Genomic DNA, 26825 nt, shown 5'->3' on the forward strand with positions numbered 1-26825 from the left:
TCGCAAGAAGGATCACTAGCGCCCTCTACCACCAGGAGGCGGGAGTCATTTAATGACTCATATTTGACACACGCAGCTACGGTATATTAATAAAACATAGCTGCTTACTGTTCTTTTTTAGCATATTCAATAAGCTCGGACCTTAAATCCTACTGAATAGCTCTTAATCTTCTTCCCTTTATGCGATTTCAAATGATTGAAATCAGCCTCCTCCATTTTGAAAATGATGACAAGTGAAGTGTCACTCGTGACGTGACGAGTTTGACCCTGCGGAAATTCTAGGCATATGCTAATTATTTTGCGAAACGAGTTTGACCTGGCAGTAGTTCTAGGCAGGCGCATACTATATACCTAGCGGCAATTAAAGGAAATATGGTATGTTAATTTTTAAAAATATACTAAGATTGTACGGTATACCTGTACTAGTATAGTACAGGAATACATAATGGGGCAGTATAGCTCGGTTGGTAGAGCGGCCGTGCCAGCAACTTGAGGGTTGCATGTTCAATCCCCGCTTCTGCCATCCTAGCCACTGCCGTTGTGTCCTTGGGCAAGACACTTTACCCACCCACACTGGTTCAAACAAAATGGAACTTAGATATTGGGTTTCACTATGTAAAGCGCTATATAAATATAATTCACTTCACTATAGTATTGTGGTTCTAATGAATCAAAAACGCTAATATAGTCTGTTTAAAAAGTACCGGTTTCCCATTTAATATTATTTATTAATGTCGTGACATTGCTGGTTTTAGGAGCAGAGGAGCATGTTGGGCAGCGCACACACACAGAGTACTTACAAGCAGACACAGTGTGGAGACAGAAAAGGCAGAATGGACGCATTTTGGTGTAAAAAGTAGAGCCAAAGGTGCAGTTATAACACTGAAACGCCCTCAGAAAGAGCTGCTCTAAGACATGGCTAGCGAGCTGGCGGCTAACGTCAATTCACAGTGTTTTAGCTACTGCTAAATCACTAATCCTGGCCTCCAGGGCGACAAATTAAACTTCTTACCAGTAGCATTATCACTGGAGGACGAAGAATAGCAAAACATGAGCGGTTTAGCTCAGTTGGTAGAGTGGCCGTGCCTGCAACTTGAGGGTTGCAGGTTCAATTCCCGCTTCTGCCAACCTAGTCACTGCCGTTGTGTCCTTGGGCAAGACACTTTACCCACCTGCTGCCAGTGCCACCCACACTGGTTCAAACAAAATGGAACTTAGATATTGGGTTTCACTATGTAAAGCGCTTTGAGTCACTAGAGAAAAGCGCTATATAAATATAATTCACTTCACTATAGTATCGTGGTTCTAATGAATCAAAAACGCTAATATAGTCTGTTTAAAAAGTACCGGTTTCCCATTTAATATTATTTATTAATGTCGTGACATTGCTGGTTTTACGAGCAGAGGAGCATGTTGGGCAGCGCACACACACAGAGTACTTACAAGCAGACACAGTGTGGAGACAGAAAGGGCAGAATGGACGCATTGTGGTGTAAAAAGTAAAGACAAAGGTGCCGTTATAACACTGAAACACCCTCAGAAAGAGCTGCTCTAAGACATGGCTAGCGAGCTAGCGGCTAACGTCAATTCACAGTGTTTTAGCTACTGCTAAATCACTAATCCTGGCCTCCAGGGCGACAAATTAAGTTTCTTACATGTAGCATTATCACTGGAGGACGAGGAATAGCTAAACATGCTTCACTACACATTGTAGGAGGATACAATAGCTCACCTGCCGTCACAATGTAAACAAACGCCATGGGTGGATCTACACCTGACATCCACTGTAATGATACCAAGCAGGGTCGGCCCGTGGCATCGGCCGTACAGGCAAATGCTAAGGGCGCCGTCCACCAGGGGGCGCCACGCCAGTGCCACAAATGTTGGAGAAAAAAAAAATAAATAAGTTGGTACTATTATTTCTAAATACAAAAAATAATCCCACGTTAATTAAAATGCAAAGTAAAGCCTATTTAATAGAAATATTATTTGTTAAAAACATTACTACCCCCCCCCCCCCCCCGCACGGTGCGCCCCCTCCCCTCTTTTGGGACGTCACCACATCAAAAAAATCAACACAAGATGTCAAAAATGGCCAAAACTGTCAGGTGCCCAGGGAAGAAAAAACAGAAAAGAAGAAAAAGAGAAAGTGACAGAGGTAGGGAACGTTAGCCTCCATGAAATTATTTTTCTGTTACAGAATGTGATAGTAACCTGGCTTTTTTAGCATTAAGCTAACGTTACATGATTCGGCGAATGCTAATCAATAAATAGCTAGTTCTGTTTTAACGTCGGGTTAATATTGTGGCGGGGGCTAAATTGTATATGGAAAATAATAACGTAACGTGACTTAATTACAGTTCTCCCGCCTTACATTCCTCAGTTAGATCTTTTAAGCAGGTGTTTTTTGTTGACATTGTTATTGCCTTCTGGCGAGCTAACTTTTTGCAACTCAACGCCCAAAAAACGGAAATGCTGATTATCGGTCCTGCTAGACACCGAACTCTATTTAATAATACAACTCTAACATTTGACAACCAAACAATTAAACAAGGCGACACGGTAAAGAATCTGGGTATTATCTTCGACCCAACTCTCTCCTTTGAGGCACACATTAAAAGCGTTACTAAAACGGCCTTCTTTCATCTCCGTAATATCGCTAAAATTCGCTCCATTCTGTCCACTAAAGACGCTGAGATCATTATCCATGCGTTTGTTACGTCTCGCCTCGACTACTGTAACGTATTATTTTCGGGTCTCCCCATGTCTAGCATTAAAAGATTACAGTTGGTACAAAATGCGGCTGCTAGACTTTTGACAAGAACAAGAAAGTTTGATCACATTACGCCTGTACTGTATATACCTTTATATACATATATACATACATATATACATATACTGTATATACCTTTATATACATATATACATACATATATACTTATACTGTATAAACCTTTATATACATATATACCTGTACTGTATATACCTTTATATACATATATACATACATATATACCTATACTGCATATACCTTTATATACATACATATATACCTATACTGCATATACCTTTATATACATATATACATACATATATACCTATACTGCATATACCTTTATATACATATATACATACATATATACCTATACTGTATATACCTTTATATACATATATACATACATATATACCTATACTGTATATACCTTTATATACATATATACATACATATATACCTATACTGTATATACCTTTATATACATATATACATACATATATACCTATACTGGCTCACCTGCACTGGCTTCCTGTGCACTTAAGATGTGACTTTAAGGTTTTACTACTTACGTATAAAATACTACACGGTCTAGCTCCATCCTATCTTGCCGATTGTATTGTACCATATGTCCCGGCAAGAAATCTGCGTTCAAAAGACTCCGGCTTATTAGTGATTCCCAAAGCCCAAAAAAAGTCTGCGGGCTATAGAGCGTTTTCATTTCGGGCTCCAGTACTCTGGAATGCCCTCCCGGTAACAGTTCGAGATGCCACCTCAGTAGAAGCATTTAAGTCTCACCTTAAAACTCATTTGTATACTCTAGCCTTTAAATAGACTCCCTTTTTAGACCAGTTGATCTGCCGTTTCTTTTCTTTTTCTTCTATGTCCCACTCTCCCTTGTGGAGGGGGTCCGGTCCGATCCGGTGGCCATGTACTGCTTGCCTGTGTATCGGCTGGGGACATCTCTGCGCTGCTGGTCCGCCTCCGCTTGGGATGGTTTCCTGCTGGCTCCGCTGTGGACGGGACTCTCGCTACTGTGTTGGATCCGCTTTGGACTGGACTCTCGCGACTGTGTTGGATCCATTATAGATTGAACTTTCACAGTATCATGTTAGACCCGCTCGACATCCATTGCTTTCCTCCTCTCCAAGGTTCTCATAGTCATTATTGTCACCGATGTCCCACTGGGTGTGAGTTTTCCTTGCCCTTATGTGGGCCTACCGAGGATGTCGTGGTGGTTTGTGCAGCCCTTTGAGACACTAGTGATTTAGGGCTATATAAGTAAACATTGATATATAGAAAAGCACAAATAGAGAACTCTGTTGGATCCCCTTTTTTTGTAATAGAGTTGTTAAAGTCATACTGGTTTGATATCATGTTTTGTGCAGGGCCTTTTTTATACTGTATTTTTAATTTATTGTATGCAACTTGTTGACACGTTTTATTTTGTGTTTATGTATGTAAAAAATATTGTATTTCATATATTCAATTTTTGTGTTCATTTATTAATTCATTTTTTTTTGCAAATCTTGTTAACTATTCTGATTGTTAATTTGCTTTCTTCAAGTGAAAAAAAAAAAAGGTCAAAGACAAAGCTATTCGGTTTCTTGTGAGTATATACACTTCACTGCCGATGTGGGGGGGGGGGGGGGGGCACCTAAAATCTTGCCTCGGGCGCCAGATTGGTTGATAAAAAGTACAATAGTCAATACTATTATGATTACATTCATTTTTTTTTTATCGTCACAAAATAGTTTTTCCTTTTTTTTAAAATTCATATTATGTTTATAAACTCAGTAAATATGTCCATCTTTGTTTTTCTACCTGCCAACTGTCAGTTTAGCATCTTTCTTTTCTACCTGCCAACTGTCAGTTTAAGCTGCTCGCCGGCTCCTTATCACCACTTCAAGATGGCGGCCCAATTTCTCGCGTCACAGCAGCCAATGCTTCGTCTACTTATAACACGTCTATGGTGTAGAGCAGGGGTCACCAACGCGGTCGCCCGTAAGGACCAGATGAGTCGCCCGCTGGCCTGTTCTAAAAATAGCTCAAATAGCAGCACTTACCAGTGAGCTGCCTCTATTTTTTTACATTGTATTTATTTACTAGCAAGCTGGTCTCGCTTTGCTTGACATTTTTAATTCTAAGAGAGACAAAACTCAAATAGAATTTGAAAATCCAGGAAAATATTTTAAAGACTTGGTCTTCACTTGTTTAAATAAATTAATTTATTTTTTTTACTTTGCTTCTTATAACTTTCAGAAAGACAATTTTAGAGAAAAAAGTACAACCTTAAAAATGATTTTAGGATTTTTAAACACATTTACCTTTTAAATTCCTTCCTCTTCTTTCCTGACAATTTAAATCAATGTTCAAGTAAATTTTTTTTTTTTTATTGTAAATAATAATAAATACATTTTAATTTAATTCTTCATTTTAGCTTCTGTTTTTTTGACGAAGAATATTTGTGAAATATTTCTTCAAACTTATTATGATTGAAATTCTAAATAATTATTCTGGCAAATCTGTAGAATCAAATTTAAATCTTATTTCAAAGTCTTTTGAATTTCTTTTAAAATTTGTGTTCTGGAAAAATCTAGAAGAAATAATGATTCGTCTTTGTTAGAAATAAAGCTCGGTCCAATTTGTTATATATTCTAACCAAGTGCAGAATGGATTTTAACCTATTTAAAACATATCATCAAAATGTCTAAAATTCATCTTAATCAGGGAAAATCACTAATGATGTTCCATAAATTATTTTATTTTTTTCGGTTGAATTATGAATTTTAAAGAGTCGAAAATGAAGATATACTATGTTTCAACATTTAATTTTCATTTTTTTCCTGTTTTCACTTCTTTTAAACCCTTCAATTAAGTGTTTTTTCATCATTTATTCCCTACAAAAAAACCTTCCGTAAAAGGAAAAAAAAAAGTACGATGGAATGACAGACATAAATACCCATTGTTATATATATACATATATATATATATATATATATATATATATATATATATATATATATATATATATTGTGGTTTGTGCAGCCCTTTGAGACACTAGGGATTTAGGGCTATATAAGTAAACATTGATTGATTGATTGATTGATATAAATATATATATATATATATATATATATATAAGTTAAATTGAGCAAATTGGCTATTTCTGGCATCAAACTGATAGCCCTTGGCATGAATCAGTAGCCAAGAAGTAGCTCTTGCTTTCAAAAAGGTTGCTGACCCCTGATCTTTGCCAGCCAGGTTTAACACACCACCAGCATTTATTAAGTGCGTGTAACCAATAAACTTGGCTTTTTTAAGTAATAATTTACCCTCCCAAAAGGCTTGTAGCAAATAAAAATGGAGCTGAAAGTGCAAACAGTGAACTTACCTTGACTTTGTAGCACCACTTGCAGTTGTTGTCCATGTCGCGCCTTTTCTTCCCGCGTTCGAGAAATTTCCTCCTCGTAGGGCGCATTGTTCTCTCAAACAGCTCGAAGATGTCATCAGCTGCCGCTATTAGTCGCTTCCTGATCAAGTCTTTCAACATTTTTGTTTTTTTTTTCCTGCGACAACACTTCAACGCGTTAAAATGTTGGTCACTTCAGCCCTTTCCTCTTCCGCTTTCCCGCTTCCGCACGTTTCCGTCTTCGAAGGAGGTTTTACGGCAGTTAAAAATATTGAAGACGTCACCTGGCGGCCATCTTGGGGCACCAAATGAGTGCGTGGCGGCCATTTTGGTGCGGGCAACTTTCCTGCTAAAGGTAATACATTCACATAGAAAATGAAGCTTAACTTGATTCTTTCTCTGCCAATTTATATTCGGTTGACTTGATCGTTTATATACAAATATATGATATTATTAAAGACAATAATTACTTATACTCAAACTGAATTGTTTTTATTAAGTTATGTATTTTTTTAAATAACTAAAATACACAAACTGTTAGAAAAAACATTAGTTTGGATGTTTTGCACTGTTTATGCTTCACTAATAGTGTTTCAGTCTTAGTATTTAATTGTTATTAATGACTAACCTACTGTCCGCTCTAGGTCATGAGTGTGTACACACACACACACACACACACATACATATATATATATATATATATATATATATATATATATATATATATATATATATATATATATATATATATATATATATATATATATATATATATATATATATATATATATATATATATATATATATATATATATATATATATATATATATGTAAATGGGAGCCATTACCTCCCTTCTTGGCACTCAGCATGGAATTGGGGGTTTAATCACCAAAAATGATTCCCGGTTGCTGCTCACTGCTCCCCTCACCTCCCAGCGGGTGATCAAGGGTGATTGGTCAAATGCAGAGGACAAATTTCACCACACCTAGTGTTTGTGTGACTATCATTGGTAACTTAACTTAACTAAGCTTGTATAGTTTTAAATATTGATTTGTACTGCAGCACGTTATGACTTAGTTAAATAAAAAGTGCGGAGATTATATTATTGTATTATATATTGTATATATTATTTTCCTATTTCTTGCAGGCATTGTGGAGTCCTACTTTCAATCAATGTTTACTTATATAGCCCTAAATCACTAGTGTCTCAAAGGGCTGCACAAACCACTACGACATCCTCGGTAGGCCCACATAAGGGCAAGGAAAACTCACACCCAGTGGGACGTCGGTGACAATGATGACTATGAGAACCTTGGAGAGGAGGAAAGCAATGGATGTCGAGCGGGTCTAACATGATACTGTGAAAGTTCAATCCATAATGGATCCAACACAGTCGCGAGAGTCCAGTCCAAAGCGGATCCAACACAACAGCGAGAGTCCCGTTCACAGTGGAGCCAGCAGGAAACCATCCCAAGCGGAGGCGGATCAGCAGCGCAGAGATGTCCCCAGCCGATACACAGGCAAGCAGTACATGGCCACTGGATCGGACCGGACCCCCTCCACAAGGGAGAGTGGGACATAGAAGAAAAAGAAAAGAAACGGCAGATCAACTGGTCTAAAAAGGGAGTCTATTTAAAGGCTAGAGTATACAAATGAGTTTTAAGGTGAGACTTAAATGCTTCTACTGAGGTGGCATCTCGAACTGTTACCGGGAGGGCATTCCAGAGTACTGGAGCCCGAAATGAAAACGCTCTATAGCCCGCAGACTTTTTTTGGGCTTTGGGAATCACTAATAAGCCGGAGTCCTTTGAAGGCAGATTTCTTGCCGGGACATATGGTACAATACAATCGGCAAGATAGGATGGAGCTAGACCGTGTAGTATTTTATACGTAAGTAGTAAAAACCTTAAAGTCACATCTTAAGTGCACAGGAAGCCAGTGCAGGTGAGCCAGTATAGGTATATATGTATGTATATATGTATATAAAGGTATATACAGTATAGGTATATATGTATGTATATATGTATATAAAGGTATATACAGTATAGGTATATATGTATGTATATATGTATATAAAGGTATTACAGTATAGGTATATATGTATGTATATATGTATATAAAGGTATATACAGTACAGGTATATATGTATGTATATATGTATATAAAGGTATATACAGTACAGGCGTTATGTGATCAAACTTTCTACTTCTTGTCAAAAGTCTAGCAGCCGCATTTTGTACCAACTGTAATCTTTTAATGCTAGACATGTGGAGACCCGAAAATAATACGTTACAGTTTGTTCTGCGTTCCTTGAACACACCCTAAAAACACCTCCATCTTGTATGATGCAGATCGATCCCTCTGTTGTCAGAGAGCACAACATGTAGGTTCATCCATCCATCCATTTCCTACCGCTTATTCCCTTTTGGGGTCACGGGGGGGGGGGGGCCGCTGGCGCCTATCTCAGCTACAATCGGGCGAAGGCGGGGTACACCCTGGACAAGTCGCCACCTCATCGCAGGGCCCATGTAGGTTCAATGTACATTATTCAATATCCTAGTTGCTCAGACAATAACCTCTTTATATAAGTTTAGATTGCGGTATGTCAGGTTTTTTAAATGGTTAAAGACATGAAAGTCTTGTTTTCATGTCAGCATTCAAGCTAGCGAGCTTGATCATTTTAATTTAGATCGGTAATCCTAACCTTTGAGACTTTTTACCTCGGTTATCACTATTTATCGCTACATCCCTGCCAGGGACATTTGTTACATTTCAAATTCCACATGTCAATGTGTTGCAGTCTGAAGGCGTGATCCTCCCCAGGTGACTATAGAGAGACCAGCGGTCGCTCTGAGCCAGCAGCAAGTGAGTCGCTTCCAGGATTGAGAGGCAGCGGTCTTACCACTCCTCCCGACACCAACAATGGAACTGTCTCGATACAATGGTGAAAAACCTCCAGAGGCGTACCTTGTCCTCATCCTGGAAACTGCGGATCGCTTTGGAAAGCAAAGTCCTACAGAGTCTTACAGACCTCCATCCATGGAAGTTTGTTTGGCAACCAGAACCGCTACGATGTCACACCACTACCCTCTTGCAGAAGTTTTTAAGGAGACTGACGATGAACACTAAGGAAGAAATAAGAGCTGCAAGAAATCACAATTTATTTCAAACATTTCCCTCGTGTGTCTAACCAAAAAGCTTTTAGAGAAGCGAACAACCAAAAGTGTTTCCTTTTTTAAATATTCAAGCGTGATACCATATTTACCCTTTGAACTCTTCTACACCTAGAGGTTTTTGGTTTTGTGCGTCAGCATGTGTACGTTCCTGTTGTTCTTGTAAGAGAAGCTTCTACCGCAAACTGAACAACTGAAAGGTTTCTCTCCTGTGTGCGTTCTCATGTGCTCGATCATGTTGCTCTTTTTAGCAAAGCTTTTGACGCAAACGGAGCAACTGAAAGGTTTTTCCCCGTGTGCGTTCTCATGTGGTTGGCCATGAATATCTTCCGGGAGAAAGTTTTGCCGCAAATTGCACAACAGAAAGGTCTTTCCCCCGTGTGCGTTTTCATGTGCACATTCAAATAGCTCTTTTTGGCAATCTTTTAACACACAGCGAGCAGCTATAAGGTTTATCGCCCGTGTGTGTCGCCATGTGGCTCACCAGGATTACTTTTTGCGAGAAGGCTTCGCCACACACGGAACAACCGAAAGACCTTTCGCCGGTGTGCGTTCTCATATGGGTCGTTCAAATTGCTCTTTTTGGCAAAGCTTTTGACGCACACCGAGCAACAAAAAGGTTTTTCTCCCGTGTGCGTCCTCACGTGCTCATTCAGATGGCTTTTGTTGGTGAATCTTTTGGCGCAAACGGAGCAATTGAAAGGTCTTTCCCCTGTGTGTGTTTTCGCATGCTCGTTCAAATGGCTATTTTTGGCAAAGCTTTTACGACAAACTGAGCAACTAAAAGGTTTCGCTTCTGCACTAAAACTGCTCTCTGAGCAGTCGACACATTTTTGACCAGTTTTCTTTTTAGAGCATTTACAGTGTTTGTTGTCCGTGTGGGTCCTCATGTCACCGCTCAAAGGTTCTTGGTCGTCGTCCCCGTCTTCGTCCTCCGGAGAGTGTGATGTTGTGTGGTCACTCTCTGACAATGGCGCTAAGGGCTGGTCTTCTCGTGGTTCGCCTTCTTCATCTTCAGTCTTTAGAGAGAAACCGGTCAGTGGCAACTCGGTGAGATCGGCCTCCTTCAAGCTGAGAAGACACTCTCTTTCCTGCGTGGTCCAAACCTCCTCCTCTTCCTCTTTAATGTACGGGGGCTGTGGATCCTCCCACGTCAAAGTGGAGCTCCCCCGATGTGGCTGAGGAGGACGTTCTTCTTGTCGCCCAAACAGCGGCTGGACGACTGCAGGACACAAACACACGGATTAAACATCGATTGGCAGAGATACTTTTGTTTTGGCCTTAGGAAGTGCTCACTTTGCAGCGGGATGATTTAGCCTACTATCAAAATTACTTTAAAATTCTTATGTAAGTGTTATAATGAAGACAACACATGATGTAAGTGTCTATATGAGTTATATTAGCCTATTATCAAAATGATTTTAAAAGTGTTATAATGAAGACAACACATGATGTAAGTGTCTATATTAGCCTACTATCAAAAGGACTTTAAAAGTCTTGTATAAATGTTATAATGAAGACAACACATGATGTAAGTGTCTATATTAGTTATATTAGCCTACTATCAACATGATTTTAAAAGTGTTATAATGAAGACAACATATGATGTAAGTGTCTATATTAGCCTACTCTCAAAATTACTTTAAAAGTCTAATAAAAGTGTTATAAGAGGTCAACACATTATGTAAGTGTCTTTATTAGCCTACTATCAAAAGGACTTTAAAAGTCTTGTATAAGTGTTATAATGAAGACAACACATGATGTAAGTGTCTATATTAGTTATATTAGCCTACTATCAAAATTATTTGAAGTGTTATGATGAATGCAACACATGATGTAAGTGTCTATATTAGCCTAAAATCAAAATTACTTTAAAAGTCTAATAAAAGTGTTATAAGAGGTCAACACATTATGTAAGTGTCTATATTAGCCTACTATCAAAAGGACTTTAAAAGTCTTATAAAAGTCTTATAAAGAGGTCAACACATTATATAAGTGTCTATATTAGCCTACTATCAAAATTACTTTAAAAGTCTTATAAAAGTGTTATAAAGAGGTCAACACATTATGTAAGTGTCTATATTAGCCTACTATCAAAAGGACTTTAAAAGTCTTGTATAAGTGTTATAATGAAGACAACACATGATGTAAGTGTCTATATTAGTTATATTAGCCTACTATCAAAATTATTTGAAGTGTTATGATGAATGCAACACATGATGTAAGTGTCTATATTAGCCTACAATCAAAATTACTTTAAAAGTCTAATAAAAGTGTTATGAGAGGTCAACACATTATGTAAGTGTCTATATTAGCCTACTATCAAAAGGACTTTAAAAGTCTTATAAAAGTCTTACAAAGAGGTCAACACATTATATAAGTGTCTATATTAGCCTACTATCAAAATTACTTTAAAAGTCTTATAAAAGTGTTATAAAGAGGTCAACACATTATGTAAGTGTCTATATTAGCCTACTATCAAAAGGACTTTAAAAGTCTTGTATAAGTGTTATAATGAAGACAACACATGATGTAAGTGTCTATATTAGTTATATTAGCTTACTATCAAAATTATTTGAAGTGTTATGATGAATGCAACACATGATGTAAGTGTCTATATTAGCCTACTATCAAAATTACTTTAAAAGTCTTATAAAAGTGTTATAATGAGGTCAACACATTATGTAAGTGTCTATATTAGCCTGCTATCAAAAGGACTTTAAAAGTCTTATATAAGTGTTATAATGAAGACAACACATGATGTAAGTGTCTGTATTAGTTATATTAGCCTACTATCAAAATTATTTGAAGTGTTATGATGAATGCAACACATGATGTAAGTGTCTATATTAGCCTACTATCAAAATTACTTTAAAAGTCTAATAAAAGTGTTATAAGAAGTCAACACATTATGTAAGTGTCTATATTAACCTACTATCAAAATGACTTTAAAAGTCTTGTATAAGTGTTATAATGAAGACAACACATGATGTAAGTGTCTATATTAGTTATATTAGCCTACTATCAACATGAATTTAAAAGTCTTATAAAAGTGTTATAATGAAGACAACACATGATGTAAGTGTCTGTATTAGCCTACTCTCAAAATTACTTTAAAAGTCTTTTAAAAGTGTTATAATGAGGTCAACACATGATGTAAGTGTCTATATTAGCCTACTATCAAAAGGACTTTAAAAGTCTTGTATAAGTGTTATAATGAAGACAACACATGATGTAAGTGTCTATATTAGTTATATTAGCGTACTATCAAAATAATTTTAAGTGTTATGATGAATACAACACATGATGTAAGTGTCTATATTAGCCTAATATCAAAATTACTTTAAAAGTCTAAAAAACGTGTTATAAAGAGGTCAACACGTTATGTAAGTGTCTATATTAGCCTACTATCAAAAGGACTTTAAAAGTCTTGTATAAATGTTATAATGAAGACAGCACATGATGTAAGTGTCTATATTAGTTATATTAGCCTACTATCAAAATGATTTAAAAGTGTTATAATGAAGACAACACATGATGTAAGTGTCTATAATAGCCTACTATCAAAATTACTTTAAAAGTCTTATAAAAGTGTTATAATGAGGTCAACACATTATGTAAGTGTCTATATTAGCCTACTATCAAAAGGACTTTAAAAGTCTTATATAAGTTTTATAATGAAGACAACACATGATGTAAGTGTCTATATTAGTTATATTAGCCTACTATCAAAATTATTTGAAGTGTTATGATGAATGCAACACATGATGTAAGTGTCTATATTAGCCTACTATCAAAATGACTTTAAAAGTCTTATGAAAGTGTTATAATGAGGTCAACACATTATGTACGTGTCTATATTAGCCTGCTATCAAAAGGACTTTAAAAGTCTTATATACGTGTTATAATGAAGACAACGCATGATGTAAGTGTCTATATTAGCCTACTATCAAAATTACTTTAAAAGTCTTATAAAAGTGTTATAATGAGGTCAACACATTATGTAAGTGTTTATATTAGCCTACTATCAAAAGGACTTTAAAAGTCTTATATAAGTGTTATAATGAAGACAACACATGATTTAAGTGTCTATATTAGTTATATTAGCCTACTATCAGAATTATTTTAAGTGTTATGATGAATACAACACATGATGTAAGTGTCTATATTAGCCTAATATCAAAATGACTTTAAAAGTCTAACAAAAGTGTTATAAAGAGGTCAACACATTATGTAAGTGTCTATATTAGCCTACTATCAAAAGGACTTTAAAATTCTTATGTAAGTGTTATAATGAAGACAACACATGATGTAAGTGTCTATATTAGCCTACTCTCAAAATTACTTTAAAAGTCTTATAAAAGTGTTATAATGAGGTCAACACATTATGTAAGTGTCTATATTAGCCTACTATCAAAATTACTTTAAAAGTCTTATATAAGGTTTATAATGAAGACAAAACATGATGTAAGTGTCTATATTAGTTATATTAGCCTACTATCAAAATTATTTTAAAAAGTGTTATAATGAAGACAACACATGATGTAAGTGTCTATATTAGCCTACTATCAAAATTACTTTAAAAGTCTAACAAACGTGTTATAAAGAGGTCAACACATTATGTAAGTGTCTATATTAGCCTACTATCAAAATGACTTTAAAAGTCTTATAAAAGTGTTATAATGAAGACAACACATGATGTAAGTGTCTATATTAGCCTACTATCAAAATTACTTTAAAAGTCTTATAAAAGTGTTATAAAGAGGTCAACACATTATGTAAGTGTCTATATTAGCCTACTATCAAACGGACTTTAAAAGTCTTGTATAAGTGTTATAATGAAGACAACACATGATGTAAATGTCTATATTAGTTATATTAGCCTACTATCAAAATTATTTGAAGTGTTATGATGAATGCAACACATGATGTAAGTGTCTATATTAGCCTACTATCAAAATTACTTTAAAAGTCTAATAAAAGTGTTATAATAAGAAGTCAACACATTATGTAAGTGTCTATATTAGCCTACTATCAAAATTACTTTAAAAGTCTAACAAAAGTGTTATGAAGAGGTCAACACATTATGTAAGTGTCTATATTAGCCTACTATCAAAATTACTTTAAAAGTCTTATAAAAGTGTTATAATGAGGTCAACACATTATGTAAGTGTCTATATTAGCCTGCTATCAAACGGACTTTAAAAGTCTTATATAAGTGTTATAATGAAGACAACACATGATGTAAGTGTCTATATTAGTTATATTAGCCTACTATCAACATTATTTTAAGTGTTATGACGAATACAACACATGATGTAAGTGTCTATATTAGCCTACTATCAAAATTACTTTAAAAGTCTAATAAAAGTGTTATAAGGAGGTCAACACATTATGTAAGTGTCTATATTAGTTATATTAGCCTACTATCAAAATTATTTTAAGTGTTATGATGAATACAACAGATGATGTAAGTGTCTATATTAGCCTAATATCAAAATTACTTTAAAGTCTAACAAAAGTGTTATAAAGAGGTCAACACATTATGTAAGTGTCTATATTAGCCTACTATCAAAATGACTTTAAAAGTCTTGTATAAGTGTTATAATGAAGACAACACATGATGTAAGTGTCTATATTAGTTATATTAACCTACTATCAACATGACTTTAAAAGTCTTATATAAGTGTTATAATGAAGACAACACATGATGTAAGTGTCTATATTACATATGAGCCTACTATCAAGTAGTTCTTTATCTACTTAACTAATATTGTTAAGTATATTAATGACGTCAACCTAAAATTCCTTTGGGAAAAATAAACTTAGACTTAGGAGTGTGGAAGTGGGTATCGAACCTGGAACCCTCAAGTTGCTGACACAGCCGCTCTTCCAACCGATCACAAATGTCACAAATTGTAACAATAGGAGCTGCTGTTAAGATATGTGCCCCCTAGGAACTATTGTTTGTGTTGCAACGGGGACATTATTCAGCCACGCACAGGAAATGGGGTAAAATGGTAAATGGGTTGTACTTCTATGGCGCTTTTCTACCTCCAAGGTACTCAAAGCTCTTTGAAACTAGTTCCAAATTCACCCATTGACACACATTCACACACTGATGGGGGGAGCTGCCATGCAAGGCCCTAACCACCACCCATCAGGAGCAAGGGTGAAGTGTCTCGCTCAAGGACACAACAGACTTGACGAGGTTGGTAGAAGGTGGGGATCGAACCAGGAACCCTCAGGTTGCTGGCACGGCCACTCTTCCAACCGCGCCACGTCGTCCCCCGTCTGGACTTTTCTGCTTAGGCTGTTGCCCCCGCGACCCAACCTCGGATAAGCGGAGGAAAATTAATGGATGGATGGATAAAACCAAAAAAATAAAAAATAAAGAGTAAACTTTCTATTTTTTATTTTAACACAGTTGACAAAAGTCCCGTCACATGACCTGATGTCTGCTTCCCTATTGGTTGCCATGGTTGCCATGGTTGCCATGAGTTCAGGTGAAATATGAGATGAGAGGTCAATTACAATTGATTTGCTTAAAAGTTATTATATTTGTCTCGGGTTTTCAATACATATTTTTAATAGCAGGCGTAAATCTTGTAGATTTTGTTCCTCTAATAACTAATCAGTCATATTTAATGCACAGAAACTTTTCAAGGCGTTTTGGTGTCACTGTCTGTCACCAAACATTGACTTACGATCGAGCCTACGATCGAGCAATTCAATGATATTAGAAATGGAAACATAACGTCAATGGGAATATATGTAGGAGAAAAGCTATTTAAAATGTAAACATATTGAAGATATGTAGAAGAAAAGCTATTTAAAATGTAAACATATTGAAGATATGTAGAAGAAAAGCTATTAAAAATGTAAACATATTAAGATATGTAGAAGAAGAGTTATTAAAAATGTAAACATATTAAAGATATGTAGAAGAAGAGTTATTAAAAATGTAAACATATTAAAGATATGTAGAAGAAAAGTTATTCAAATGTAAACATATTTAAGATTAGTAGAAGAAGAGTTATTAAAAATGTAAACATATAAAAGATATGTCGAAGAAGAGCTATTAAAAATACAAACATATTAAACATATGTAGAAGAAGAGTTATTAAAAATGTAAACATATTAAAGATATGTAGAAGAAAAGTTATTAAAAATGTAAACATATTAAAGATATGTAGAAGAAGAGTTATTAAAAATGAAAACATATTAAATATATGTAGAAGAAGTTATTAAAAATGTAAACATATTAAAGATATGTGGAAGAGTTATTAAAAATGTAAACATATTAAAGATATGTAGAAAAAGAGTTATTAAAAATGTAAACATATTAAAGATATGTAGAAGAAGAGTTATTAAAAATGTAAACATAATAAAGATATGTAGTAGAAAAGCTATTAAAAATGTAAACAAATTAAAGATATGTAGAAGAAAGAAGCTGCTATTATAAAAGTAAACATACTGAAGACATATAGAAGAAAGAAAAGTTATTAAAACTGTAAACATACCGTCAATGTGAAAACATGTAGAAGAAGAGTTATTAAAAATGTAAACATATTAAAGATATGTAGAAGAAAAGCTATTAAAAATGTAAACATATTAAAGATATGTCAAACAAAAGCTATTAAAAATGTAAACATATTAAAGATATGTAGAATAAGTTATTAAAAATGTAAACATATTAAAGATATGTGGAAGAGTTATTAAAAATGTAAACATATTAAAGATATGTAAAAGAAGAGTTATTAAAAATGTAAACATATAAAAGATATGTCGAAGAAGAGCTATTAAAAATACAAACATATTAAACATATGTAGAAGAAGAGTTATTAAAAATGAAAACATATTAAATATATGTAGAAGAAGTTATTAAAAATGTAAACATATTAAAGATATGTGGAAGAGTTATTAAAAATGTAAACATATTAAAGATATGTAGAAAAAGAGTTATTAAAAATGTAAACATATTAAAGATATGTAGAAGAAGAGTTATTAAAAATGTAAACATAATAAAGATATGTAGTAGAAAAGCTATTAAAAATGTAAACAAATTAAAGATATGTAGAAGAAAGAAGCTGCTATTATAAATGTAAACATACTGAAGACATATAGAAGAAAGAAAAGTTATTAAAACTGTAAACATACCGTCAATGTGAAAACATGTAGAAGAAGAGTTATTAAAAATGTAAACATATTAAAGATATGTAGAAGAAGAGTTATTAAAAATGTAAACATATTAAAGATATGTAGAAGAAGAGTTATTAAAAATGTAAACATAATAAAGATATGTAGTAGAAAAGCTGTTAAAAATGTAAACAAATTAAAGATATGTCGAAGAAAGAAGCTGCTATTATAAAAGTAAACATATTGAAGACATATAGAAGAAAAAAAAGTTATTAAAACTGTAAACATACCGTCAATGTGAAAACATGTAGAAGAAGAGTTATTAAAAATGTAAACATATTAAAGATATGTAGAAGAAGAGTTATTAAAATGTAAACATATTAAAGATATGTAGAAGAAGAGTTATTACAAATTGAAACATATTAAAGATATGTAGAAGAAAAGCTTTTAAAAATATAAACATATTAAAGATATGTAGAAGAAAAGCTATTAAAAATGTAAACGTATTAAAGATGTGTAGAAGAAGAGTTATTAAAAATGTAAACATATTAAAGATATGTAGAAGAGTTATTAAAAATGTAAACATATTAAAGATATGTAGAAGAAAAGCTATTAAAAATATAAACATATTAAAGATATGTAGAAGAAGAGTTATTAAAAATGTAAACATATTAAACATATGTAGAAGAAAACCTATTAAAAATGTAAACATATTAAAGATGTGTAGAAGAAGAGTTATTAAAAATGTAAACATATTAAAGATATGTAGATGAGTTATTAAAAATGTAAACATATTAAAGATATGTAGAAGAAAAGTTATTAAAAATGTAAACATATTAAAGATATGTCGAAGAAAAGTTATTAAAAATGTAAACATATTAAAGATATGTCGAAGAATAGTTATTAAAATGTAAACATATTAAAGAAATGGAGAAAAAAGTTATTAAAAATGTAAACATATTAAAGATATGTAGAAGAAAAGTTATTAAAAATGTCAAAATTTTTAAGATATGTAGAAGAAGAGTTATTTAAATGTAAACATATTAAAGATATGTAGAAGAAGAGTTATTTAAATGTAAACATATTAAACATATTAACATATATAAAAAAGATATTAACATATTAAAAATGTAAACATTAACATATTAAAAATATATTAACATATTAAAAATGTAAACATATTAACATATTAAAAACATATTAACATATTAAAAATGTAAACATATTAAATATATGAACATATTATAAACATATTAACATACTAAAAATGTAAACATACCGTCATTTGTGCAAGCGGCCTCGTGCAGTTGTCGTCGAACCTTCTCCTCTCTTCTTCGAGAAAGTTCCTCCTCGTACGACTCTAAGGTTCTCTCGAAGAGCGCAAATATCTCGTCAGCTGCCGCCATTAGACGCTGTTTGATCAGATCCTTCAACATTTTATTGTTTACACCTCGCCAGCAACCATCACTTCCGCCTTCTTCTTCCGGAATGGAAGCTTTACGGCATTTATGTGCTTTACGGCAGCTGAAACATCCATGACGTCACCCTTTTGCCAGCCTGAGGCAGTAATGACGTCAGCGCCCCACTGGCGCTGCAATGTTTGTATTTGTTTTCATGTTTGTTTGTAAATATTGAACTTTATGAATTATATATATATATATATATATATATATATATATATATATATATATATATATTCAAAATATTATGAATCACAATGCAAATAAGCTAAAATAAATAAAAAACTAATGAATCCATAATCAATTAAAAAATATATATATACAACAAATAATTACCTAGAATGAATTAGGTTGCAAAAAAGCCTTAAATGACAAGATAATTGTCAAAGCTGCTGCAAATTATTATGAATAATAATGAAAATAAGGTGAAATAATTAATAAAATAAATAACTAATGAATACATTATCAATATCAAAAAATAATAATAATACACAACAAATAAATAGCTAAGAATATAATAGTCATTTTCCTAGTTGCAAAAAAGGCTTAAATTACAAGACAGTGTCAAAGCTGCTGCTGCAAAAAAAAATTGAATAAATAAGCTACAAAATAAATAATAAAACAAATAAGAAATGAATACATGATCAATAATAAAAAAAATAAAATAAATAGCTATGAATAAAAATATTAATTTTCCTAGTTACAAAAATGGCTTCGATGACACAATAATTGTCAAAGCTGCTGCAAAATATAATGAATAATAATGTTAATAAGATAAAATAAATAAGTAATTCATACATTATCAAAAATAAAAATAAAAATTAAAAAAATCACAACTAATAAATAGCTACAAATAAAATAGTCATTTTACTAGTTGCAAAAAAGGTTTCAATTGTAAGATAATTGTCAACGCTGCTTCAAAGTATTATGAATAATAATGTAAATAAGCTAAAATAAATAAGCTAAAATAAATAACAAATGAATCCAAAATCAATAAAAAAATAAATACACAACAAATAAATAGATAATAATTAATTAGGGATTTTCCTAGTTGCAAAAAAAGCTTAAATTACAAGAACATTGTCAAACCTGCTGCAAAAATAATAAAATATAATAAATAAGCTAAACATAAATAATAAAATAAATAAATAATGAATACATAATAAAATAAATAAATAAATAAATAGCTAAGAATATAAGTCATTTTCCTAGTTGCAAAAAAGGCTTGACTTACAAGAACATTGTCAAAGCTGCTGCAAAAATAATAAAATAAAAATAAAACAAATAAGCTAAAAATAAATAATAAAATAAATTAGTAATGAATACATAATCAATAATAAAAAAAATTTAAAGCTAAGAATAAAATGTTAATTTTTCTAGTCATAAAAAAGGTTTCGATGACAAAAGAATTGTCAAAGCTGCTGCAAAATATTATGGCCAAAGTAAATAATTAACTAAATAAATAATGAATATTGGGACAAGCGGTAGGAAATGGCTGGATGGATACATAAATCAATAATAAATAAATAAATAAATACACAACCAATAAATAGCGTCATTTTCCTAGTTGCAAAATGGCTTGAATTACAAGATAATTGTCAAAGCTGCTTCAAAATATTATGAATGATAATGTAAATAAGCTCAAATAAATAATCTAGAATAAATAACTAAGGAATCCATAATCAATAAAAAAAATACATACACAACAAATAAATAGCTAAGAATAAATGAGGGATTTTCTTAGTTGCAAAAAAGGCTTAAATGAAAACATAATTGTCAAAGCTGCTCCAAAATATTATGTATAATAATGTAAATATGCTAAAATAAATAAGCTAGAATAAATAACTGATGAATCCATAATCAATAAAAAAAAAATACTTACACAAGCTAAGAATAAATGAGGGATTTTCCTAGTTGCAAAAAAGGCTTGAATGAAAAGATAATTGTCAAAGCTGCTGCAAAATATTATGAATAATAATGAAAATATAGTAAAATAAATAATTATAAAAAAATTAATAAATACATAATCAATAATAGTTAAATACATAAATACACAACAAATAAATAGCTAAGAATATAATAGTCATTTTCATAGTTGCAAAAAAGGCTAAAATTACAAGAACATTATCAAAGCTGCCGCAAAAATAATAAAATTTAAATAAAATGAACAAGTATTGAATACACAATCAATTAAAAAAAAAAATAGCCATGGATAAAATTGCATTTGCTAGTTGCAAAAAAAGGCTTGGATGACAAAATAATTTTCAAAGCTGCTGCAAAATAATATGAATAATAATTTTAATAAGATCAAATAAGTAATTCATACCTATTTAATAATAAAAAAATAAAACATACACAACTAATAAAAAGTTAAGAATAAAATAGTCATTTTACCAGTTGCACAAAAGGTTTGAATAATAAGATACTGCAAAATATTATGAATACTAATACAAATGACAACAGGCCTTGCGGACCCTAAAGGTGCTCCATACGCCCGTACACAAGGGGGCGCTGTGCCCCTTCCGAACCTTGGCTGCAGCCCGCCAGGGAGCTGCAAGGAGGAGAAGAAGAAGCAAAAGGAAGAAGACAAGAAGACAAGAAGACAAGAAGATGCCAAAAGCTGGCCGCTAAAGTCGTGCAAGACAAACATCAACATGTTCCGACACTTGGTGAGGCAGCGACTCATGGCGGCGGCGGATGAAATCTTGGCGCTGTTTGAAAGAACTCTGACGTCGTACGAGGCGGAACTTTCTAGAAGCAGAGAAGAGAAGGAGCGCCATCGACGGCAACTGGACGCTGATTGCAAGACTCAAATTGAAGGTATTTAAAAAAAAAAGACGTTTAACACGTTTTTTGCATTTCCCCTATCCATGTTTTAGCACTTTTATGGTCATGTTTGCGACATGAAGACGGCAGACATGTTGATATTCCAACCAGCCAATAGGAACACGACTCGGGGGTCACGTGACTCTATTTGAAACCTTATCACTTTTATAATTAAATTCTTATTTCAGCATTGTTTTGATTTGACTGCTGACTGTATTTCATTAAGGCAGTCAATGGGAACGAGGGATGGACGATACGGCGTAAAATATGGTATCGCGATATGTACTGAAACCTTTTCCAATTACGATGTTTAAAAGCAGTGAAGTTGTCAGGTTGTGTAAATGCTAAATAAAAAGAGAATACAACAAATCATTTTCAACTTATATTCAATTGAATAGACTGCAAAGACAAGATATTTCATGTTCACACTGACAAACTTTGGTATTTTTTGCAAATAATCAATTTAATGGCAACAAAAAAGTAGTCAAAGGGACATTTTTACCAGTGTGTTACATGGCCTTTCCTTTGAACAACACTCAGTGCAGGTTTGGGAACTGAGGAGACACATTTTTGAAGTGGAATTCTTTCCCATTCTTGCTTGATGTACAGCTTAAGTTGTTCAACAGTCTGCACACATTTTCAATGCCTGGACTACAGGCAGGCCAGTCTAGTACCTGCACTCTTTTACAATGAAGCCACGCTGTTATTAACGTGGCTCGCCTTCGACAGCGTTTTTTCCCCCGTCATCTTTGTTGTAGCGGTGTAGCGTGCAAGGACGGGAGTGGAAGAAGTGTCTAAAGATGGCGCTAACTGTTTTATTGACATTCAGACTTTACTTCAATCAATAACAGGGCAGCATCTCCTCATCCAGAAACGATAACAATAAGTGGAAATGTGTCCCGTGAAAAAACGTCTGACTGGAACTCTCTGATAGCTACTGTTCCTTTGGTGAATAATATAAACTTACTACACCGGTATGTTTTAGTGTTTTCACGGTGAGTTTACTGACATATATAAGTAAGAACTTTACACTACTTTATATTAGCAATGGCAACAGTGGAGCATGAATGTCACATAACAAGAAGATAGAGGAAAAATGAGAAGATTATCGACTACGGCGTCGGTAGGAACTACAAAGGCGGACTCGCGCAATTTTTAAGTGTAACAAAACACAACATAATGTTTTGCTTTATACACACACCATAATAGCACTCCTATGTCGAAGCACATCAAACAGTGCAGCCTACACATATATCTTATGTGTGCCTGCCATCTACTGGTCACATTTATCACTTCACCAGGTACCAAATAAAATTGCTTTGAGGTGAGTAAGCACAACTGTTACATTTAACAGTTGTACACTGATGTAACAGTTGATTGGGGGGCGCATAATAACTGAAAAATAACATAACAACATACGCTGCAATACATATAGAATAGTGCTGCTTTGATCCTGATGAGAGTGCGGAAATAGGACCATATCGCACCAATTCTCAAATCGCTTCAATGGCTTCCCGTTTCACTCAGGATTGAATAGAAAGTCTCCATACCTCCATGGAAATGGCCCCCTCTACCTCAAATAACTACTCACCCCCAAATCCTCCACACCACACCTCCGCTCCGGACAGCCTAACCTCCTCCAACCCCCGAGGACAAAGCTACGAACGGTAGCCGCTCCCAGTCTGTGGAATGCTTTCCCTGACCACCTGAGGGCACCACAGACTGTGGATGCTTTTAAAAAAGGCTTAAAAACCCTAATTTTTGAAAAATACTTTTTTTCTAAATATGCATACTGGTTCTAGCTATTAGGCTGTTGTAGTTTTTATTTGTATTTATTTTTATTGTCTTTTAATTTTTTTAAATACACTGTATTCCAAACACATGCACCTGGGGATAGGTTGATTGGCAACACTAAATTGGCCCTAGTGTGTGAATGTGAGTGTGAATGTTGTCTGTCTATCTGTGTTGGCCCTGCGATGAGGTGGCGACTTGTCCAGGGTGTACCCCGCCTTCCGCCCGATTGTAGCTGAGATATGCACCAGCGCCCCCCGCGACCCCGAAAGGGAATAAGCGGTAGAAAATGGATGGATACACTGTATTGTTTGCTCAATGTAAAGTGTTTTTTACAAATAAAATGTATTATTATTATTATAAGCAGAATTATTCCTTACTTTAGGCGCACCGGATTATAAAGAGCACTGTTGAGTTTTTACAGCAAAAAAAAAGGATTTTAAGTGCGCCTTTATAGTCCGGAAAAGACAGTACATAGAAGAAAGTGTGTTCCATGAGAAACATCTCCGGGTTTTTGAGCTAAAGCGTGCTTGTGTCCCGCAGATGTCCAGCAGCTGGTTGATCGTCATGAAAAGAGTCCCGTTCAGTTGCAAAGGAGGCCGAAGGATTTGGGGCGAGCGGAAGAGCGGGAACTCGGGACTATTAAGGAGGGGGATCGTCTCCTCGGGCCGGAGGAAGCCGAACCCACCGAGTTGCAACTCAATGTTGTCTCTGTGAAGATTGAGGATTATGAAGAGAAACCACAAGTCCGTCGCGAGGAGAATAAAGACGGGAATGACACCCAAAAACCTTTGCGCGGCTTGAAGACTCGCACTGACAACAAGCGCTCGAAAAAAAAGAAGACGGGTAAAGAATGTGTGAGCTGCTCAGTCTGTGCTAAAACATTCACCCAGAAGGGCCATTTGACTCAACACATGAGGACGCACACGGGAGAAAAACCCTTTAGTTGTTCAGTTTGTCAGCAGCGATTCTCCCAGAAAGGTACGATGGTAATACACATGAGAACTCACACAGGAGAAACCCCGTTCAGTTGCTCGCTTTGTGGCAAGAGGTTCTCCCACGGTACCAGTTTGACCCGACACATGTCGAAACACACCGGAGAAAAGCCTTTCAGTTGCTCCGTTTGCGGTAAAAGCTTCCCTCACCAGCTGCAGATGAAAATACACATGCGGACGCACACGGGAGAAAAACCCTTTTGTTGCTCATTCTGCGGCCAGCGGTTCTCTCAGAAGGTAGCGATGGTGTCGCACGTGAGAGCGCACACGGGAGAGAAACCCTTCTCTTGTCGAGAGTGCGGGAAAAGATTCGCCCGGAAAGTCAGCGTGGCGACGCACATGAGGACGCACACGGGGGAAAAGCCCTTCGCGTGTTCCCTTTGCGACAAAACGTTCTCGCACGACGCGTCGCTGCGGTCGCACGCCAGAACTCACACGGGAGAAAAACCCTTCGGTTGCTCAATTTGCGGGGAGAAATTCTCCCGCAAGCTGACAATGGCGGCACACGTGACGACGCACACGGGAGAAAAACCCTTTCGTTGTTCAGTCTGCGGCAAAAGATTCTCTCAAAAGGCCAACCTGGCGTCGCACATGACGACGCACACCGGAGAAAAGGCCTTCAGCTGCTCGGTTTGTGGCAAAAGGTTCTCTCAAAAGTCAAACATGGTGACACACATGAGAAAACACACCGGAGAAGCAGCTTGTCAAGAAGGCTCGGAGTCGGCCTCGGGAGATAACGAGATGAAATGAAACATACTTTTTGCTGTGACAGTTTTAAGCCGTCGTCGTGTGGGTTGCGTGACCATTCAGGAACGACGTCGCTTCGCAAAGATTTGACTCTTCATTTTTCAAAAAAGGTTGCAGTGTCGCTCCGGTCTGCTTTTTCAGCTGCCGTTTTGTCGCCTTCGTCTGTGCTGGATTCTGTCGCTCTTTGGCTCTCGTGGCTCGATCTCTGATCGCTCTCCTCAGTGCTGGGCACACTCCAACTCCTCTCTTCCTGATCGCTCCTCCTTCTCCCCTTTTGTACAGCAGGAGGAGATGCATCAATTGTGTGCCACGCACCTGACTTAGATTGCAGCCTCTTCGTTCCGCTGCATTCTCCTCCTCCTGGCCGCCATCTTGAGCAGGGCCAAAGCGTGTCCTACCCCGCCGTCGGCTCCGCCTCTCCCCACGAGCTTACTTTCTTCTCTGACGAAGCTCTCAACTCGGAACATTTGTATCTCAAGTCGGCGTCGCCCACTGAAGTGAACTCAAATCAATAATTGGTGCTTACCCCCTCCCCCCCCCTCCCCCCACGATAGCACCGTTTTACCACCTTTTGATTAGAAAAAACACCTTTAGATTGGAAATATTACATGGAATCAATGCAATAAAATGTACAAAAAGCCAAAAGCAGTGAAGTTGTCACGTTGTGTAAATGCTAAATAAAAAGAGAATACAACAAATCATTTTCAACTTATATTCAATTGAATAGACTGCAAAGACAAGATATTTCTTGTCCACACTGAGAAACTTTCAGATTTTTTTTCTGCAAATAGTTAAAAAGGGCATTTTTACCAGTGTGTTACATGGCCTTTCCTTTTAACAACACTCAGTGCAGGTTTGGGAACTGAGGAGACACATTTTTGAAGTGGAATTCTTTCCCATTCTTGCTTGATGTACAGCTTAAGTTGTTCAACAGTCTCCTGCCTCATATTTTAGCTTTCATATTTTCAATGGGAGACAGGTCTGGACTACGGGCAGGCCAGTCTAGTACCCGCACTCTTTTACTACTACTGTTGTAACACCTGATTTGGCATTGTCTTGCTGAAATAAGCAGGGGCGTCCATGATAACAACATATGTTGCTCCAAAAGCTGTTTGTACCTTTCAGCATTAATGGTGTCTTCACAGATGTGTAAGTTAGCCATGCCTTGGCCACTAATACACCCCCATACCATCACACATGCTGACTTTTACACTTTCACCCTAGAACAGTCTCTATGGTTCTTTTCCTCTTTGGTCGGGATGTCACAACGTCCACAGTTTTCAAAAAATTTTTAAAAATCTGGACTCGTCAGACCACAGAGCCCAGCCAAGCGTTTCTGGGTGTTGTCGATAAATGGCTGTGGCTTTGCATAGTGCAGTTTTAACTTGCACTTACAGATGTGGCGTCCAACTGTAGTTACTGACAGTGGTTTTCTGAAGTGTTCCTGAGCCCATGTGGTGATATCCTTTACTCACTGATGTGGCTTTTTGATGCAGTACCGCCTGAG

General features: G+C 35.2%; 3 protein-coding genes across 3 annotated transcripts in view; 1 reads left to right on the forward strand and 2 right to left on the reverse strand.

Moving 5' to 3' along the window:
- The window catches only part of LOC133554159 (protein virilizer homolog), an 8021-nt gene extending 1595 nt beyond the window's left edge, over window positions 1-6426 (reverse strand). The window contains exon 1 of the mRNA XM_061902594.1: window positions 6168-6426. Coding sequence (XP_061758578.1) covers window positions 6168-6326 — 159 coding nt within the window. The 5' untranslated portion in view covers window positions 6327-6426. The remainder of the gene's footprint in view (window positions 1-6167) is intronic.
- Window positions 6427-9334: 2908 nt separating this feature from the next.
- LOC133553875 (zinc finger protein 26-like) lies at window positions 9335-19004 on the reverse strand. The gene is made up of 2 exons (XM_061902218.1): window positions 18779-19004; window positions 9335-10582 (listed from the first exon to the last, which is right to left on the reverse strand). The coding sequence occupies exons 1-2, from the start codon at window positions 18933-18935 to the stop codon at window positions 9813-9815; spliced, it is 927 nt and encodes a 308-aa protein (XP_061758202.1). The 5' UTR covers window positions 18936-19004; the 3' UTR covers window positions 9335-9812.
- Window positions 19005-21412: 2408 nt separating this feature from the next.
- Window positions 21413-26019, forward strand: LOC133554002 (zinc finger protein OZF-like). Its single transcript, XM_061902325.1, has 2 exons — window positions 21413-21779; window positions 24120-26019. The coding sequence occupies exons 1-2, from the start codon at window positions 21413-21415 to the stop codon at window positions 25319-25321; spliced, it is 1569 nt and encodes a 522-aa protein (XP_061758309.1). The 3' UTR covers window positions 25322-26019.
- The last annotated feature ends 806 nt before the right edge of the window (window positions 26020-26825 follow it).

Source organism: Nerophis ophidion, linkage group LG06 (assembly GCF_033978795.1).
Source record: "Nerophis ophidion isolate RoL-2023_Sa linkage group LG06, RoL_Noph_v1.0, whole genome shotgun sequence".
NCBI lineage: Eukaryota > Metazoa > Chordata > Actinopteri > Syngnathiformes > Syngnathidae > Nerophis > Nerophis ophidion.